The sequence below is a fragment of the Paramisgurnus dabryanus genome, chromosome 23 (genome assembly GCF_030506205.2).
Source record: "Paramisgurnus dabryanus chromosome 23, PD_genome_1.1, whole genome shotgun sequence".
Classification (NCBI taxonomy): Eukaryota; Metazoa; Chordata; class Actinopteri; order Cypriniformes; family Cobitidae; genus Paramisgurnus; species Paramisgurnus dabryanus.
In genome coordinates this window covers 29,790,069-29,809,704 of record NC_133359.1, presented here as the reverse complement: position 1 = coordinate 29,809,704, position 19,636 = coordinate 29,790,069, and the positions used below count along the sequence as shown (strand labels likewise).

Below are 19,636 nucleotides of genomic sequence, written 5' to 3'. Positions count from 1 at the left end.
AAGTAAACACAGAAATGGTCAGATAGAGCTTCATCCTTGATTACAGTGGATGAAATGTTAGACCCTTGCTAATGAGCAGATCAAGGGTGTGTCCCTGATTGTGTGTAGGACCTTGCACGTGCTGGGTCAGATCAAAGTGTTTAAAACATTTAACAGTTCAATTGCAGTATTGTTTTCTGCATTGTCTATATGAATATTAAAATCTCCAACAATAACAAAATAATCAAATTCAGAGGAAATTGTTGATAAAAGTTCAGTGAATTCATCAACAAATGCTGAGGTGTATTTGGGAGGTCTTTAAATAATTGTAAATAGAATGCGTGGTGTACCTTTTAGAGCAATACACAAATATTCCAAACACTGGTAATCACCAAGTTACACTTGCTTGCATTGAAAGGCATCTTTGAATAAAGCAGCTATTCCTTTACATGCGCAAGCATATCCAGCACGCAATAGCGCAGCATCCATACAACGAAAAGCTATCCAAAATTTACAGACTTAAATTAGATCAGAATTTACGTTTATAATAAATACATTTTTTTTAATAAAATAAGGTCAGAAGTAACAAAGTGCAGAACAAATTTGCAAAATGCCTCAAGTGCACGGAAACAAAACACAAGCCAAATAGTTAAATCAGATAACCCAGAGTGATTTATAAATAAAATAAAATATAGAAATTATTAAAAGAACGAAAGGCATAATATAATTTGCCAGCTTTGTCTTTTAAATGTAGAAACAAAGAGGCAATGGTTTATTAGAAACCTCTTATGGACGTGTAGCCCGGACACAGGGGTTGTTGGATTTATAAACGCATTTTAAAAATATTTATTGAAAGCTGCTACTTCACATATTATTTGCAGCATTATCATAATATGCAGTATATTAATATATTGTGAGAAAGCTGTTATGTGAAATCATATAATGTGTGCACCCATATACGGCCAAAATTGAATGATCCTCTTTTCATAACACATCTGCGACGATTCGACTGTGAGATTGGTAGTCGAATCAGGCTTCTCCTATCGATGCATCGAATCTTCGACTATTCGGGGTCACCCCTACTTGCTGGATATGATTTGGTCTTCTGACCTTTTATCATTCTGTATCTGTTTCCATTAATGCGCAAGAGAGAGAGGCTGTGTCCGAAAGCTTAGACAGCTGACGTGTTGACTCGCTGCCATATGAGACAATGACAATGAGAAATGCTTTAGGACAGACTTCATAGGCAGCAAAATTGAATTCAGGTTAAAATGTAAACAGCCCTCTCTATGTTCCGGGATGTCGCAAATCTGCTTGTGGTGCGGAGGTCTGATGGACCCACCCAATTCACACGAACTCTGTGTGCTCTGCTTGGGGCTTCTCCACCCAAAGGCGGCAATTGTTGGCTCAGGGTGTCCCTTATTGTGAGGATCTCCCGATGAAGGTGCTCAGGACCCGGCTCAACATCGCCCTTGGATGTTTCTTACTGCAGTGTCCCACTGCCGGCAAAGAGCCGCAGGTGGCCGTCCTCCCCTCTCTCACCACTTCAGTTTGTCGCCGAGAGCCTGTGTCCTGAACCGGGAGCTGCCATGTCTGTTTCCTTTGGGTTTCCAGCGGAGGAAGATGAGATGTCTCTGAGAGCGTTGGACGGAGACTGGGACCAGGCTCCACGTGGTGCATCAGCCACACAGCCCTCCTTCTACAAGGAACTGGTGCGCATTCTCTTCAAAGCCATGCAGGACTTGGAGATTGAGTGGAGCACCCCACAAGATCCCCAGAGAAGCAAGCTTGACTTTTGTTTTCTTCACTTGGGCCGCCCCGCTGCCACTGGGAGGAAAGTCACCAAAGCGTGGGCTACCCCTCCCCCCATTTTTTTCTTAGGTAGGCTACCTGGGTTGTTGTAAAGTTTCTCCCTGAACTTTGTCAACCTGGCCTTTCCTTAAGCTTTTTTCTCACTTGCTGACTGTCTACAATGAAGCATCATAAAGCAAAATATCAACAGTTTTTACATTTTAAATTTGTATTAAATTCATAAGAGATATTTAAAAGTAATAAACAATATGCTTAAATTCTCATTTCCGAAACAGAAGTTCTCTTTACCGCAACTGCTATTAAATAATTGCGGTATATGAGAATGGTGTTGCGGAGGATGAGGTACCCCAGTATGTTTTGCTAAAAATAGAGAAGCCATGAAGGCTTTGCTCATTTCTTATTCAGTGCATATAATTAGACTTTAATAAAGAACATTTTCATAAAAAAATTGTAAATCAAAAAAATTCCAAATGTAGAAAACTACCTGTTTCGGTAATGATAATCAATATGTCGTGTAAGCATTCTGACAAGAGAATATTTCAAATTTAACTGGAAAGATATAAAGGGATGATCTTACCTGGTAGCCATCTTGAAGTAACTGGTCCATGTGCTTGGTCACTCAAAATCATACTTTATTAAAATTATGTATGTGTGCTTAAAAAGTGTTTCGGAGGATGAGAACATCAGGCATGGACACAACATTTTCCTAATTTTTCTTCATTATTATTATACATGAATATTCAGTAAATTATTTTTCTGTCATCTAAAGTAGTCTAGCAAAACATCCATTTATTTTTTTTCTAAATATTTTTGTGTTAATTTGTTTTAATTACAACATAACGCATGTTCAAGCATAGCCAGACGCATTGCGGTAATGAGAATTTAAGCAGAAAATTAGATAAAATTGACAAATTATAAATTCTTATGTTAAAATCAAACATTGTGCAAGGTAGAACACAGTATTGTGTTAATTCTGATGCTTTTTAATATTACTATATTACACATTTTATAGCTAAAATCATTAGTGCCGTGGTGTTCCAATGGTTTCGTGAGAATCACCCATCCCCTCCTTGCTTAAACATATAGCTAACTTAATGATTCTTTAAATGATTTATTAAAATAATTTATTAATGACAGGCAACACTGACAATGACAAGGCAATCTTTATTTGAACTAATCATGTCATTTATTTAAATGAATCATGTAAAGTGTGAAATAAAACCGGCGTCTCTCCACGATTACTATATAAGGACACATTACATTTATTGAAATGCATTACATTAAATGAAAACAAAAATCAAACAGTTGGAAATTTCGAAGCGATGTTTTAAAAGAGATAGACAGACAACTGAAAGAGAAGCACCATAGAGAGAGAGAGACGCACTTTAAAGAGAGACGCACTCACGTCTCCCTCGCTCTCTCTCTCTCTCTCTCTCTCTCTCTCTCTCGCTCGCTCGCTCTGCAAGAGTAACTGTGTTACTATGGTTACCAATGTTTATAGTAGTGGATTCATTTCTAACTGTAATCAAACTGACTGGAACTACCTGTGCATTAAACGGTTTTAATGCACACCTTCCAGCCAATCAGAATCGACTATTTAAACAGACCATGGTATAACATTCAATAATCATGTCTCATATATTAATTGAACTACATTCAACTATATGATATTTAAATAATTATTTGTAATACCTCAGGAAAATATGTTGCAGCACTTTTCTCTAGGCAAAGGCGATAGCGCAGGCAAATAGTTTAGTGCAAATACATTGGCAGCCTCAGTCCATTAGGCTGGGTTCATGGCCATCAGATACATATCAGACTAATTTCTTGGAAGTATGAATTTTATATTACCAGTAATGGTTGTAAAGACCATGATTTAGCGACTCAGGTTTCTCTGTGCTGCTGATAGTCTTTACTGAATGTTTTGTTGCTAAATCCACCAAGATTTTGTACCTCTACATTTATTCCTATAAGGCAACAACGCTAAATACATTTCTGACCTCTCTAACTGACCTTTTCTTTTAGTGTAACTTTGCTGTGTCATTGCTTGACTGTAATTGTTATGTGTGTAACTGTGTGTGTAATTGTGTTCATTTTGTAGTGTCAGATGCCATTGCTCTACAGAGTGAATGGACCTTTGCTAAAACCTCTCCATTACTGACAGCTCTTTTTCGTAAGGTAAATGTCTTCACCACACATTCTTTTAAAGGAAAACATCAGCTTTTAAATATTTTACTATGTTCTTCCCTCAACTTAGACGAATTATTAAATACCTATCTTTTCTTAATGTGTGCACTTAATCGTTAAACAGTGCTTTGTGAATGTAAGCATTTAGCCTAGCACCATTCATTCATCAGGATCCAAACAGGGATAATTTATGCCCACATACTTACTTCTGTAACTACTCATGTAACAGTCTTTAAATAGGAAAAACATGGAAGTATTTGGTGGCTTCTAAATTTATCCCTGTTTGGATCCTAATGAATGAATGGTTCTAAGATAATGGACGCGCTGTACAACGATTAAGTACACGCATTGAGAAAAGAGTGGTATGTATTAATTCGTCTAAGTTGTAGTGCATTACTGTCTTTCTGTCTGTCTGTCTCTCAGATCTGTCTTGTGTCCAGTGTGGAGTCTCTGTTATGTCAGCTGCAACAGGTTTTAGAGACTCATGAAGTGAACTGGCGTCATGTTCTCTCATGTCTGTCGTGTCTACTGATATATCACTCTCAGACGCAGAGCTGCCTCACAGGTACACAGCTGATCGCAGCTCTTAAGTTTTTACATTAGATCCTCAATACAAATCATTCTGTCACTTATTGATCTCTGTCTGTTCAGATCTGCTATCCAGATTGCTGAGATCTGCATTTGAAACTTATGATGTGGAGAAAATGATTACATCATTCCTGTTAGCCCGACAGGCATCACTCGAGGGTCCCGTTGTCTTCCCTTCCTACAGCGACTGGTTTAAAGTCTGTGATTTTCCTCAGTGCTTACGTATTTAATGCTGATATAGCATATTCCTGATTGTACCCATTGTGGCAAGTTAAGATGTTTTGTATTTTATTATGCTTGGTGGTTATTAAGAAGTGATTTTGTCATTCAGTTGTCGTTTGGTGGAGCCAGTGGTTATCATAGTAGCAGCAAGAAGTCCACAGTTTTTCTCCTTAAGTTCCTGTCAGATCTGGTACCATTTGAACCCCCACAATATCTGAAGGTCAGATTATGATAGACACTCTGTGTTTATGTGGCATTTTTCTATGCAAACTAATTACCAATACTTGTAGAGCTAGTAATATCATGTAGCATACAGCATGTATTACATGAAACTGATATCATGGGTTGATATCTGCTTTCATTTCTTTTATTATTCTAATATTTCTCTAGGTTCATGTCATGCATCCTCCATATATCAGGGCAAAGCATCGTGCTCTCCTGCAGGAATACATCACCCTTACTAAGACTCGTCTGGCAGATCTGAAGGTTGAAGCACATCTTAGTGTGATCCTTATGTTGTCTTTGGTGTACTCTCATGGACAGAAAGTAGATGGATATATGCTACTGTATGAGTGACTGTTGTGTTGTAATGTGTCACAGGTGTCACTGGAGGAGACGGGGATATTTGAGGTGGTGAATGGGTCAGCAGCAGGCGTTGTTAATGTAAGTCAAATGTCCTGTGTGAATGCTTAGGGTTTCGGTTTATTAACTTGTGTGTAAATGCTTCAGTTTAAAAAGTTGGGTTGAAATAGTTTGGTTTAATCAGATGTGTTTCAATGTTTCAGTTTAAAGAGACAATATTATGTTTATTTTTAAGTTCATAATTTTATTTTCGGGATCTATAATACATTTACATGATTTAAAAAGTAGAAAAAAAACACACTGTTTTGTTCATACTAATAAGTGCAGCCAGCACCAGTATATTTTATGATTTTCTCAAAAGTGTATTGCCTTACAGAAAATGTAAAAAATATAAACATATAATATATCAAATGAAATCCTATTTTCATTTTCTTCTCTTTTCATCACCTCTCAACTATTAGTAGGTATTCAAAAATACAAAATTTTGAGCAAAAAGCTGAGATAATATATATATACGAGGAGTTGAGAACCACCGACTTAATGAGATCACATTTTATGACAAATTTATTCAGAAAACCATGAAATTCCAAAAGCTTTACATACTTTTTCTTTCTTACTTGTCTGAGCCCTGACTTGGCAACACCAAAAGGCAGATTTTGTTTTTCTGAAGCCATTCTGTTGTGGACTTGCTCCGGTGTTTTGGTCATTGTCCTGTTGCATCACCCACCTTTTTACACAGTTTCAGCTGACGTACAGACATTCTCACATTATCCTGAAGAATTGTCTGATATATTTGGGAATTCATCTTCCCCTCAATGATTGCCAGCTGGCCAGGCCCTTATGCAGCAAAGCATGGCCAAATCATGATATTTCCTCCACCATACTTTACAGTTAGGATGATGTTTTCATGAAAATATGACAAGCCCTTTCCAAGACAGATGTAGGGCTGTGGAGTGTCAAAGTGCTATTTTGCAAACTTCAGGCGTGCAGCAATGTTTATTTTAGTAAGCAGTGGCTTCCTTTGTGGTGCTCTGCCATGGATACTTTGCTTTTTTAGTGTTTTACGTATTGAAGACTCATGAATGGAGATGTTCGCAAGTTCCAATGATCTTTGTAGTGCTCCTGGTGTCATTTTGACTGGTCGCCCACTTCTTGGTAGAGTAGCAACAGTTCCAAAGCATCTCTATTTGTAGATTGTTTGACAAACTGAAGACTGGTGAATTTCTAGAGTCTTTGAAATAACTTTGTAACCCTTTCCAGCTTTATGTAAAGCAACAATTCTTGATGGTAGCTCCTCTGAAAGCTCTTTTTGGTAAGGCATGGCTCACTTAAGCATGTTCTTCTTGTGCAGAGCAAACTCCAAATGTTTGGGGTTTTTTTATCAGTCAGAGTAGCTCTAGTCCCCATCTCCAAACGTATTAACTTAAACAGACTCCAGTGGCCTCATTTATAAAGCGTGCGGACGCACAGATTGCATCGTTTTTGCGAGTGCATACGCAAAAATCCACGGCAAGTCCATATTTATAAAAACTGTATTTGACGTGAAAAAGTGCTTAGAGACACATCAGGGTCTGAGCAGACGTACGATTCTCAGCCCTATGGCTAACTCAGTCTGCTGTTACTAAATACTTTATATTACACGTATAAATGCCTGAATTGAGTCAGGACCAAGTAAACTGTTGATTGTTTTAAACTTTACAGCGTCAGATAAAAGTGCATACAATTAAGGCTTCTTTAGCTTGAAGATGAATAAATTGTAAGTTAATTTAGTTCACAATTTAGTTACACAGCTTTAACACTTGATATCTGTTGGAGACTCCCTTTAAACTCTTTTTACAGCATTGACTTTGGGATTTATAACCTTGCAGATTGTTTACATGTACAAACAGCTATATTACACATTGAATGAAAGGTCAAATGAATGAATGTGTAATAGGTGCTTTTGAATAAATCTTGTGTAAATGTTTGAGTTTAATGAGTTGTGTGTGTGCATGTTAAGTGTCCAGCTCAGCAGGATGTTGAGAAAGCTGTAACTCTCTTTACAACCACCAATAAAGTTCCAGCTACAGTAATAGAGGCCAGGTACTGTCAGTAAACACAGACATTACACAACACATTTATGCACAAACAAACTGTTTTCTAACTGGGCTGTCCATTTTGTCTACAGTATTTTTCGGAGGCCATATTTCCTCTCTCGATTTCTACCCGCTCTCCTCTCTCCACGTGTGGTGAGTTGTCGTGATCGATTACAGAAGCTTCTCATGTTTATCGATCAGTTTAGTCAGGAATATTGTGCTGCAAAATAAACCAAGGGCTCTGTTGGCCCCTGAAGAGTACTGACTAAAGATTTTTCTGCTAAGTGCATGTATATTTGCAACATACGCAAGTAGTTACAAACTATATATTTTGCAGCTTCCTGTGAAAGCAGATGCCAGGATGAGCTTCATCGAGGCCCTGAAAAAGTATGTGCGTCACCTTATTTTACTTATTTAAAATACACCATACTCGTATCTCTGTGTATATGATCATAGTTTGTGTATGATAAAATTAATGTTTTTCTTCCAGAGCAGATAAAATTCCTGCTGCTCTCTACACATCATACAGAGAGTCCTGTCAAAGAGAGACACGCACACAACAGGAAGGTGCTTCATCACATCCATCATGACTTTATGTTGTGTACTTCTTGTATGCCCATGTGGTTTAATGTTATGTGTTAAATAATGTTAAATAAAGCACACGGTATAAGCAATGAGAGCTGTACTCTGTTTTGTGTGTTTATAGGAGCGTGCAAGTCTCTGGAGGATGAAGATTCTCTAACGGTTCTACAAGAACATTTTCTTACTCTGAGGAAAATTATAAGTGATGGAGCTCCTGATGGTGGTAAACACAAACACACACGCGCACAAACACACATGCACACACATTAAAATGTGGTGTAGGGGTGCTGAGGGTCTTGCAACTTGGATTATGTTTTAGCTGTTTCGCCAATCATATGCCTTTATAACACTTGGGATATATGGCAGGAGTCTTTTTGTTATGGTTTTGAAGACCACTGAAGGTTATAGCGTCTGGGGAGCAGTTGGGGTTAAGGGCACCTCAGTCACAACCTGCTGGCCGTGAGACTCAAACTGTCAACTCTTCATGTTACAAGCCCGACTCTCTAACAAAAGGGTTGAATTATCTTAAATAATTTATTATTTATAGTGGGCTTTAATAAGTTTACCCTACACACATATTTTATATATTCACACACAGATCTGGAAACCATGCTGTCTTATGTCTTCTCAGATGTTTGTGCTCAGCTTTCCAAGGTCTCACTGTGTCTGAGAAGTGTTGGTAGTGATGAAGAGACAGGAAGTGATGTCATCACATTGAAACTTCAGTCTCCTGATTTAACACACGTTGCCGTATGAACACATAATACTACTGCTTTCACTGTACAGGGCCTTTATTAACCATTTACACTCCAGGTGTTAAATCACAGTTAGCTTTTATCTATGGTCCATCAGAAGAAAACTGGAAAATCATGGCACAACTCGGGGCACTGTATGGCTGCCCTAAAAAACTGAACACTTGAACAAGGAGAGTAGTTAGGCTACGTTCACATTGCAGGCTGAAACGACCCAATTCTGATTTTTTTTGCCCCTATGCGACCTGTATCTGATCTTTTCATGACAGTCTGAACGACACAGATCTGATCTTTTCAAATGTGACCCAGGCCACTTGGGTATGTGGTCCTGAATCCGACACGTATCCGATCTTTTGAAATGCGACCTCCCTCTGAACAACCAGGGCACATAGATCCGACCCATACGTCATTGATACGCTACAAACGTCATAATTCTGCATTGAAATAGGTGGGAACGAGATGACGACAGCCATGACGGACGTTGCTAACACTGCTCCACATCATTATATTTTGGCCGTATGGGTGCACACGTTATATGATTTCACATATAACAGCTTTCTCCCAATATATTAATATATAGCATATTATTATAATGCTGAAAATAATATGTGAAGTAGCAGCTTTCAATAAATATTTTTTTTAAATGCGTTTATAAATCCAACAACCCCTGTGACCGGTCTACACGTCCATAAGAGGTTTCTATGTTTATAAACCATTGCCTCTTTGTTTCTACATTAAAAGACAAAGCTGGCAATTCTGACTATACTTTCGTTCTTTTAATAATTTCTTTATTTTATTTATAAATAACTCTGGGTTATCTGATTTATCTATTTGGCTTGTGTTTTGTTTCCGTGCACTTGAGACATTTTGCACATTTGTTCTGCACTTTGTTATTTCTGACCTTATTTTATAAAAAAATTGTATTTATTATAAACGTAAATTCTGATCTAATTTAAATCTGTAAATTTTGGATTGCTTTTCGTTGTATCGATGTTGCGCTATTGCGTGCTGGCCATGCTTGCGCATGCAATTTAGCCGAACGGGCTAGGTGCTCTGCATCTCATATTTAGAAGTTCATCAAACTAAACATACAAAAACGGATGTTTTTCGACGGGTATAAGTTTTTAAAATGTATTTAAAACAGACTGGTTATCTTGTCAAAAGTTAAACTACAAAACAGGTAAACCATTTCTTTAAATTTCGGTGCTGAAACGGAAAATATCTGCACCAAACCTTTATTTCTGCCTGACACGAATGTCTTTCTTGTGATTCAAAATTATGGTCATTGTTCAATTTCAAATGATAGCAAAGAGATTCCTGTAATAAATAAAATATCATCAGGTCTTTCTGTATCTAAAGTGAATACAGAGATGATCAAAGTCAAAGCAAGCAAGCAGGTATTTCTGTGCTAAATAATAACGCGAAGTGTCTATAAAATCATTAATTTCAGTGTTTTTCTTGTTATAAATTAACTTTTAATGAATTGTATATAAACCTTAGTTTTTATCATTTACAGTAACAATCACATATTATTTGTCATTTCTCATTTGTCTGGTTTTTTTTGGTCATGACTGCTTGACGCGCTAAATCTCCAAATTAAATAAAAACACTGAATTGTAGCCGGAGATTTCCAAGGCAGGATCACCTTTGTTATTTTTTTAGGTTTAGTTATGAAAATGTTTTTTGTGTGATGTTCTGTAGATCGTGGCTTGTTATGTTATGAGGAATAATTAAACAAATATTACCTTACATTTTACCTTAAAAAAAAAAACATAAAAAAATTATATATAAATGCATCGTCAGTTTTGAATTCGTTCATCACTTGAAAGACAGTTTTGGTCACTTTATCAGAAAGTTGTTTCTGTGTGCTGCTTGTGAAAGAAAATAAAAGTTGCCAATTTGTACCTGGTCTGGCCCCCTCCCAACCCACGCACACAACCATATGATTTTACTAGCGGTCGACTATGGAAAGATTCGACAATTCTGATTCGACTATGTAAATCCTTAGTCGAGGACACCCCTAGAAGATTGTAATTGTGCTGGCTCCGTTGGGAAAATAACTTTAATATTGCAAAAAGAGCTCCGCTGTTGACTACACCGTTGTTGACATCCATGTTTAACGTTAGCTTACAAGTGACGTCCTTGACCGTTGAGTACTCTTATGCGCATGCGGGTCACTTCTGGGTCATTTCACGTTCACACAGGAGATCACAAAAGGTCGCATTTAATTGGAAATGTGAACGGCCTTGCAAAAAAATCTAATTTAAAAAAAAAATCGGATTTGAGCATTAAGCCCTGCAGTATGAACGTAGCCTTAGAGAGGTGATATATATAGAGACGATGAATATCAGAGTTTTAGTAGAAGGTGGAAGAGAAAGATGGTTAAAAATAAGATCTTTCAAAATCTAAAAGCTTTCAGCTAAAAGTTATGCGATGTACTTTAATAACATTTGGAGGTAAATATTTTTTAAAGGCTCTGTGTTTAACTGACTTCCTAATATTTTTGTATTATTTATTTATGATTATGTGAACTATTGTTTAGCTGTCTTTATATTTCAGATTGCTAATATTATCTTGCAAAATTTCTGCATGTGTTTACTGGATGCATCTAAAGTCAACCCTGCTAACAGGTATATACTGTACATCCCAAAACCACTTTATTATATTGCTGTATTATAAAGTTATTAGCTGCTCTGCATTTTGTATTTACATTTTTTCATTAGGTAGCTGTATTTATTTGAATACCAGAACAAACATTTTCTCACATTTGTAGTGATTGAGATGAGGGTTTAACTCTATTGTGTTGTAACAGGTGAGGTGTTTGATGTTTGTTTTCAGGCAGGGTTCATGGGCAAGTGTCTATTTGAAAGTTCTTTTGGGTCACAGATGGCTTGTCTCCGTCCTGATACACAGACTTTGGGATCTGTTACAGAACCAGGTATGAATGCGCTATAGCAGTGATTCTCAACTGGTGGGCTGCTTTGTCAGTTGTAGACTACTGCCAAATGTATTTTTCAATTGACAAATCTTGTTTTTTTTCATATCAAATTGTTCTTATAATTTTCACCATTAATTTGGTGGCATTCCTAGCTTGTGTACATAGCGGTACCTTTGATAGTGATGTAAAAGGCATGTCACAGTGCTTTTAGTTTTTGAATAATTTTCTGATACATAATATTTGGAAAGCTGGTCCTCTGAATGTTTAAAAAAATCATTGGTAGGCCATATAAGTTGGAAACCCTCTGCTCTATAGCAAATGCTCTGTTGTTATTTACAGTATTTGTAATGGTTTATTGTGTTTTAATACTGTGTGTTTTTAGGGAAGCTCTTTGACTTCAGCTTACATGTTGGGTTTGGCAGCGTTTCTGGTTGAGCTGCATCAGTTAAGACACACGTGTCCTCAGCTTCAGGTTATGAACTCTACTCTTCCCTTGTCTGAGCATCTCTCTGATGCCCTTATCTGCTCCACCAAATCCCACATGGCCTTCAGCCTCAGGTCTCAGTCCACAAACACAGAACATTTTGTTTCTCTGCATTAACTGCACTATAAACGTTGAATGTGATTTGTGTGTTCAGGTTCTGTGTTGCTGCTCTCTCTTATGGGCTGTGCAGAGCCAACGCTCAGTCAGAAGAACTCCAGAAATTCATTCCAGAAAGACTTTATAAAACGGTACAATTAGTTTGTATTAAAAAAAACATGTTTTATAACTTAATGCTCAATACTGTATGTACAAAAGTTTAGTGTAACATTTAGTGTTTTCATTATTATTATTCTCATTTTATAGTAAACTCATCAAACTGTGGCATAAAACCAATCCATGGTATGACTATAAAAAATTGAATTATATTGGGGCTAAAAACATCACAGCAGCTTTTTTGAGCTCTCACCCTAAGATGATTTTTAAAGAGTATTAAAGAGTTTGTCCTCTTTTTGGCTACTTTAAACAATTTTTTTTTAATAAGATTTTAGTTTTGTAATTATGTTGGGAGATATAATATTTGTCTACAAAACTCATTTCAAGCATTTGAGCAAATGTTCAAAATATCATAAACATTTTCAGTCAGCTTTCTTAACTTTTAAGTGTGTTTGTGTGTGTGTGTGCGCGTGCGTGCGCGTGTGTGCATGTGTTTGTGTGTGTGTGTTTGCATTTACAGATGCTATATGTGATGACAAGACTCATCGTAGAGACTCGAGCACAGATGAATGAAGAATATGAGTCTGAAATAAAAACAGAGATATCTGAACTCACTGGAAGGGTAAAAGATTCGGCTATAGCTCTATGGAGTCACAAACAGATCAGATGCCTGCGAAAACTGCCTCAGTATCAGGTACTTACAGAATCTGTGATAGAGTAATTCATGGTTTGATATCAAGATATCGAGAGCTGGTATGATGAAGTAATGGTTGGTTTGTTGGGTTATGTTGTAATCGATGGGTGATGGTGTAAGTTTGAAAGGTGTTTGGATTTTATTCAAATAATCAATTTAATTAGCAGGTGATTCCTATATACTATATACACAGGCATCTTACCCCGCCACCACCACAACATTTCCCTTACGAAAATGAACCATGGTTTTACTGCAGTTAAAACAAACAAAAAAACATGGAAAATGGAATAAAACCATGGTAAAATAATCATGGTTTTGACAACTATGTTTTTTAAAAACCATAGTTAAACCATGGTTAGTGTAGTAAAATCATAGTAATCAATACACCAAAAAAAAACCATGGTTACTACACTTTTACCACAATAAAACCATGGTTAATAAGGGTTCACTCCTATCTATTCCTGTCCTAGTTTGGGAATTGGGAAATCTCCGGGCTAAATCTGATTATATGCAAGTGCTTAACTCATAAAACAAGAATGTACAAAATATGGGTGGGTGTAAATGTAAGCAAATAAATAAAAGCAAACTGGCGCGTTGGTAAAGTTCCAACAGTGTGGCTTTAGAACCGCGCCTCCCAGTATCTATCTGGCAAACCTCCACTCCCTTTCCAAAAAAAAAAAGATTTACTTCTCAACTAGGGTGGCTTCTGCTGGATGGAAACATGGCTGAGTGAGGCAATGTCGAACTGCGCGTTACCTCTACCGGGCTTTTAGCTTTTCAAAGCAGATTGCATCGCAGAATTATAAGGGAAAATGATAGGTTGTGAGACATGTTTCATGACTTTGACAAAGCAAACCTCACCCGTGAACTGCCACAATACAAACGCACCACATGTCCCACCAAAATCTGAAATATCCTGGACCACTGCTACACAATAAAGGATGCATATTACTCTGTACCCAGAGCAGCCTTGAGACTTTCTGATCACTCGTTCATCTTCTCCCAACATACAGGCAAAAACTTAAATCAGCTTAATCTAAGATAAAAAGTTACTTCTTGAAGATGAAGCAGTGAGGCAGAGCAGAATCTGGATGGGCTTATACAGATACTGTGACCTCATATGTCAGGTTTGGTGAGGTTATATGCATTCCTACCAGGAGTAATTTGTGATTTTACAATGACAAACCTTGGCTCAAAGCAAAACTCAACAACTTTGCCAGGCCAAAGAGGATGCCTACAGAAGTGGAGACAAATCCTTATGCACTGAAAGGAGATTACAGTACCAAAAAGTTAGAAAAACAGTTTTCAGCCAACACCCCTGCTGTAGTGTGAAAAGGCCTGAAAGCCATCACTAGCCACATGATCCCTGTGTCTCAATTTGTTCCCTAGCTCCCAAGGCACTAGTAAGGACCCTAGCTCACTTGAGATTGGGACACTGTTCACTTATTTTTATGTCATGTGGCTGCTTAAGCGCGTTGTGATCACTCACAGCTGTTACTCATCAACAACCGGCAAAACCAACATCTCTATGACTAAATTTTAAACAGTACATTGTGAAAAACACTGTCATTATTCTCCTACATATCATTGCATAAAATTGGAAGAATATATTTACATTTTAAATATAATTAATATATATATATATATATATATACACTCCCCTGCCACTTTATAAGGGGTACACCTGTCCAACTGCGCGTTAATGCAAATTTCTATTCAGCCAATCACATGGCAGCAACTCAATGCATTTAGGCATGTAGACATGGTCAGAAGATCTGTTGAAGTTCAAACCGAGCATCAGAATGGGGAAGAAAGGTGTTTTGAACATGGCATGGTTGTTGGTGCCAGAAGGGCTGGTCTGAGTATTTCAGAAACTGCTGATCTACTGAGATTTTCACGCACAACCATCTGTAGGGTTTACAGAGAATGGTCAAAAAAAGAGAAAATATCCAGTGAGCGGCAGTTCTGTGGGCGCAAATGCCTTGTTGATGCCAGAGGTCAGAGGAGAATGGCCAGACTGGTTTGAGCTGATAGAAAGGCAACAGTAACTCAAATAACCACTCGTTACAACCGAGATATACAGAAGAGCATCTCTGAACACACAACATGCTGAACCTTGAAGCGGATGGGCTACAGCAGCAGAAGACCACACTGGGTGCCACTCCTGATAGCTAAGAACAGAAAACTGAGGCTACAATTCGCACAGGCTCAACAAAATTGGACAGTAGAAGTTGGAAAAACGTTGCCTGGTCTGATGAGTCTTGATTTCTGCTGCAACATTCAGATGGTAGAGTCAGAATTTGGCATCAACAACATGAAAGCATGGATCCATCCTGCCTTGTATCAATGGTTCTGGCTGGTGGTGGTGGTGTCATGGTGTGGGGGATATTTTCTTGAGACACTTTGGGCCCATTAGTACCAATTGAGCATTGTGGATTCTTTCTGACCATGTTCATCCCTTTATGACCACAGTGTACCCATCCTATGATGGCTCCTTCCAGCAGGATAATGCGCCATGTCATAAAGTGCAAATCATCTCAGTTCTGAAGGCAAAAGGGGGTCCAATCCGGTACTAGTAAGGTGTACCCAATAAAGTGCCTGGTGAGTGTTTATATATATATATATTTCCGGTAAAGCCCGGGATACACTGCACGATTATTGGCTGTCCCAGACGAAAGATTGCCATCGTGAAACAATCGTCGCGATTTCTGTGATTGTGGCTCTTCATCGGTGGTCCTATGTCATACAATGAGAGAGGTTCAAAGACGGCATGTTTTCCCGGTCTTGCGTCCAAAGATAGCCTACGATAGTTTTCTGACAGTGTCAGAAATTCGACATGACCTGTTTGCTGCTACGACCTGCACGCTGGTATTTGTTTACCACGAGTGCATGCTGGTGACGTTGTGCAACGTGTGACGCTGCCGCCGAAGCTTCCATGTCATCATCGTACGTACACTCTACATGCCTCTCGTACCCGAGTTTAAACAATACATGTCGCACAGTGTGATAAGGTAATGATATTGTAGGAGAGCAAAAATTGTGTAGTGTATTACGGGCTTAAGGGAACACAGGGACCATCGATGCTCATTGGTTATTGAGTTGCATTTAGGAAACAAAGGTTCCAGTGCACTGGAAAGATTTTGTGATTAAGACAGCCCATAAAATGGCCGACTCCCTGATCAGTGCCCTGACTACTGAACAAGGGCGCTGATTGAGACACACCCGATGTCATCTCCACCTCTGTGATGAATCTGACCTGAATGGGCTCTATTGGAGGTTTGAAAGATCCAGTTTCATACCCACACCTTGCACTGACTCTCTCTACTCTCAACCATTACCACCTCCTGCCCACTTTCTCCCCACCTGATCAGATGATCAGCCTGCATCTGAGATCTGTGAAGAAGATTTTTTTCTTGCCTGCCTGTCTGAAAGCTTATGCTGATCAGTTTTTACCAATCTTTACACAAATCTTTGACACTTCACAGGATTGCCCCTTCCTGCCGCAAATGCTCCACAATCATCCCTAAGGAATCCAAGATTACAGAGCTAAATGATTATAGATTCATTATTTTGATGAGAACAGGTTTTGGCCAACCTAAAGAACATTACTGGACCCTCGCTGGACCCCCTCCAGTTTGCTTATTGAGCAAACAGGTCAGTGGAGGATGCAGTTAACATGATGCTGCAACACCTTGAAAGACCAGGGGCTTACGCTCAAATCCTGTTTGTGGACTTTAGCTTTGCGCTCCTAAAATTTCAGTCAAGGACTACAGTGCTCCTAGTAAAAAAGTTGGTCTGCAGCCATGCCGGCACTGCCATTAGCATTGGTGCTTCACAGGGGTGTGTAATTTTTTCACTTCAGTCCTGTGTACAGTACATCTGTAACCACCAGGTTTGGTTCAGCCACTAAATCAGACAGAAGAAAACTATAATAAACTTTTAAGATTGCTGAAAGGTTCATTGGTGTGCCAGTTCCCAACCTCCAGGTCTTGTACATCTCCAGACTGAGGGATTGTGCAGGTAACATCATCAAAGACCCCTCACACCCAGGACACAACCTGTTTGCACACAGATGTTTTGTCCTCAGACGTTACAAATCTTTGTGAACAAAATCATCCAGGCGCAAAAACCGTTTCATCTCCACCATGAACATTTTGCACACCCACGCTTTAGCAGGCGTGCATACCAAAGCATTTACACCGGCGGCCAGCGTATGTTTTCCATTGTTTCTAATGCAATCCTACACTAGGTCATGCATAATCATGTAAATGCACACGATATAAATATGTATGTATATATTTATATGAATGGTGTCCATGCTTTTTTACAGTAGTAAATGTACAGCGTTACAGTACTTACTTATACAAAGATTTAAGTGGGATTTGGATGTGCATGCTATTAGCTATATTCTTTCAATTCTTTATTTTTAATTATATTATATTACATTGCTTTATGTATATACTGTATGTTATGTAAGCTCCTGAAACCACAATATATTCTTTGTGCATGTGTGCACACTTGGTGGATAAAGTTGATTCATATTGTCATTGTATGATTTAATGGGTGATGGACGGTGTATGTGATTGTGATACTCTCATGCTTTCATCAGCTTTCTTTCTCGGAGTGGCTCACAGCTGAACTTCATGTACAACGCAGCCAAGATGCGCTGACAGATCCAGAGAGGTACTGTTTATACTTCTCTGGTATTTCTTGTAATTGGGTCATTCATTTTAGTATTTGGTTGTCTTGAACTCTCTTGTTTTTCTGCTTCAGGCAAGAATATGAGCAGTGGGTGTGTGAGCAGTATTATCTGCCCATGTCTGTGTGTGATGGAGGTTGTGGAGGAGATGTCACTCAAATCTGCAGTCACATCATCTCTGCTGTTTTAGACCAGCATACTGCGCAAGTGTCATATTTCCACTGAATAATAATTATAGTTATCATTCAGTATGTTCACAGCTGAAGTGTTACTGCCTTTACATGGGTACAATCCAATTGACTTACATATAAACATGGTGTACCTGGTAGCAGGCCTTTTGTGTAAACCTTCTACGCTTTAACAGCATCATCAAGCTATGGCTTTGTTATAACTTTGTGACCTCTTGTGGTGAAAATGCGTATTGTACAGGAGTCTCACAGAACTAATAAACATTTATTCTGTAGTGCTGACTGACTGTCCTCTGTGTTTTTGCAGATCAAATATATCAGGGAGTTCCTGTGAACACACAGATAGCTGTCTGCCTGACCTGCTGTCTCTCCTACAGGTGCTGTGTGATTTCTCTACACTATTGCTTATATTTCTTTGCTTTAGACTGTGAAAAATGCAGAGCGTTTAGAGCACATCAGACTTCACAGTCATGTTCACATGTTGTGACACGATCTCATACACTAATGGGGCTAATGTGGTTTTAAAGAGTACAGGTATATTTTATTAGACCTTAAACTGATGTTGTAATGTTACAACTGAGGGCTTTACAGGTTAAAGGTGATTTAGATGATTCAAAGCCTCTCAGTTGACTGAGCTATCCTGATTTAGTGTTTGTGCCTCTGGCTATCGTGTGTCATGAAGTAGAATCACTCTTAACAGCCTTTAAACAAACACACAAATGTGGGGCCACATATTGTATCTTTCTAAATAAATAAATTTTTATGAAGAAATTGTTTCTTATTGTTTTGTTAATCCTGACCTTTAGGCTGTTCTCTCTGTAGGTGTTGTTGTATCAGGTGGCAGTAAGTCCGCAGAAGACATCTGATGATGAGCGTCATTTCCTCTGGGATCTGATCCAGGACAGGTGCACTGTGACCCCTGACCTCTACAACATTGGACATGAGCTGGAATATCAGCAAATCCTAGAGAATGTCAGCAGGTATATCAGCATAAAGCTGTTAGATTACATTATAATTCACTGACAGATGTCAGTTATTTGTGCTATTGGTTTTAGTTTGCATCTTTGAAAGAAGGAAGTCCAATATCTTTCTTAAGGGGGTGAGACTACAAACACCCCTTTTCTCAATCAAATAGGCACCAAATTCTAAATGTATGTTACATTTCGACTACAAATATGACACACTTTCAATAAAGATTAATGTTACTATGGGTGAAATGCTTCTTTAAATAAGGATATGCAAATTAAGATAACAGTTTTGACAACACATGTGCTGCTGTTACGAGTGAAGCTCCTGCTTCGCTCTTCGATCACCACCAGAGGGAGCCATCCCCTGGGTATTAGTTTCATTCGGACTACATTTCCCATAAACCCACATACCTGAACTGATTTCACTTGCACCTGGTTCTCATCACTCTGCCTATTTAAGACTCTCAGAATGGACTCTGTTCGCAAAGTCTTGATTTGCCCCGGCATCATTTCTAAGCGTTTATTCTGTCTGATTTTCCCGTGCTTATTTTGGAGTGTTTACTGATTATTCTGATTGCTCGCCGCCTGCACCGACATCTGCCTGTATTTCGACTGTTGTGATTGTTTGCTGCCTGCCTTGACACGAGATTGCCTTGTCCCAATATATGTGTTT

The 19,636-nt window shown here is 38.4% G+C and overlaps 1 protein-coding gene across 3 annotated transcripts in view; it reads left to right on the top strand.

The window, feature by feature from the left end:
- LOC135788075 (Fanconi anemia group A protein) overlaps positions 1 to 19,636 on the top strand; it is a 59,350-nt gene that overhangs the window by 36,619 nt on the left and 3,095 nt on the right. For all 3 annotated transcript variants that reach the window (XM_065291158.2, XM_073813411.1, XM_073813410.1), the window contains 21 exons: positions 3,893 to 3,969; positions 4,402 to 4,543; positions 4,630 to 4,763; positions 4,898 to 5,008; positions 5,179 to 5,274; positions 5,389 to 5,451; positions 7,370 to 7,452; positions 7,538 to 7,598; positions 7,783 to 7,832; positions 7,936 to 8,012; positions 8,152 to 8,250; positions 8,659 to 8,777; positions 11,339 to 11,409; positions 11,618 to 11,717; positions 12,100 to 12,275; positions 12,356 to 12,449; positions 12,935 to 13,108; positions 17,718 to 17,791; positions 17,882 to 18,010; positions 18,303 to 18,372; positions 18,818 to 18,975. In XM_065291158.2, the coding sequence (XP_065147230.1) occupies positions 3,893 to 3,969; positions 4,402 to 4,543; positions 4,630 to 4,763; positions 4,898 to 5,008; positions 5,179 to 5,274; positions 5,389 to 5,451; positions 7,370 to 7,452; positions 7,538 to 7,598; positions 7,783 to 7,832; positions 7,936 to 8,012; positions 8,152 to 8,250; positions 8,659 to 8,777; positions 11,339 to 11,409; positions 11,618 to 11,717; positions 12,100 to 12,275; positions 12,356 to 12,449; positions 12,935 to 13,108; positions 17,718 to 17,791; positions 17,882 to 18,010; positions 18,303 to 18,372; positions 18,818 to 18,975 (2,158 nt within the window). The remainder of the gene's footprint in view (positions 1 to 3,892; positions 3,970 to 4,401; positions 4,544 to 4,629; positions 4,764 to 4,897; positions 5,009 to 5,178; positions 5,275 to 5,388; positions 5,452 to 7,369; positions 7,453 to 7,537; positions 7,599 to 7,782; positions 7,833 to 7,935; positions 8,013 to 8,151; positions 8,251 to 8,658; positions 8,778 to 11,338; positions 11,410 to 11,617; positions 11,718 to 12,099; positions 12,276 to 12,355; positions 12,450 to 12,934; positions 13,109 to 17,717; positions 17,792 to 17,881; positions 18,011 to 18,302; positions 18,373 to 18,817; positions 18,976 to 19,636) is intronic.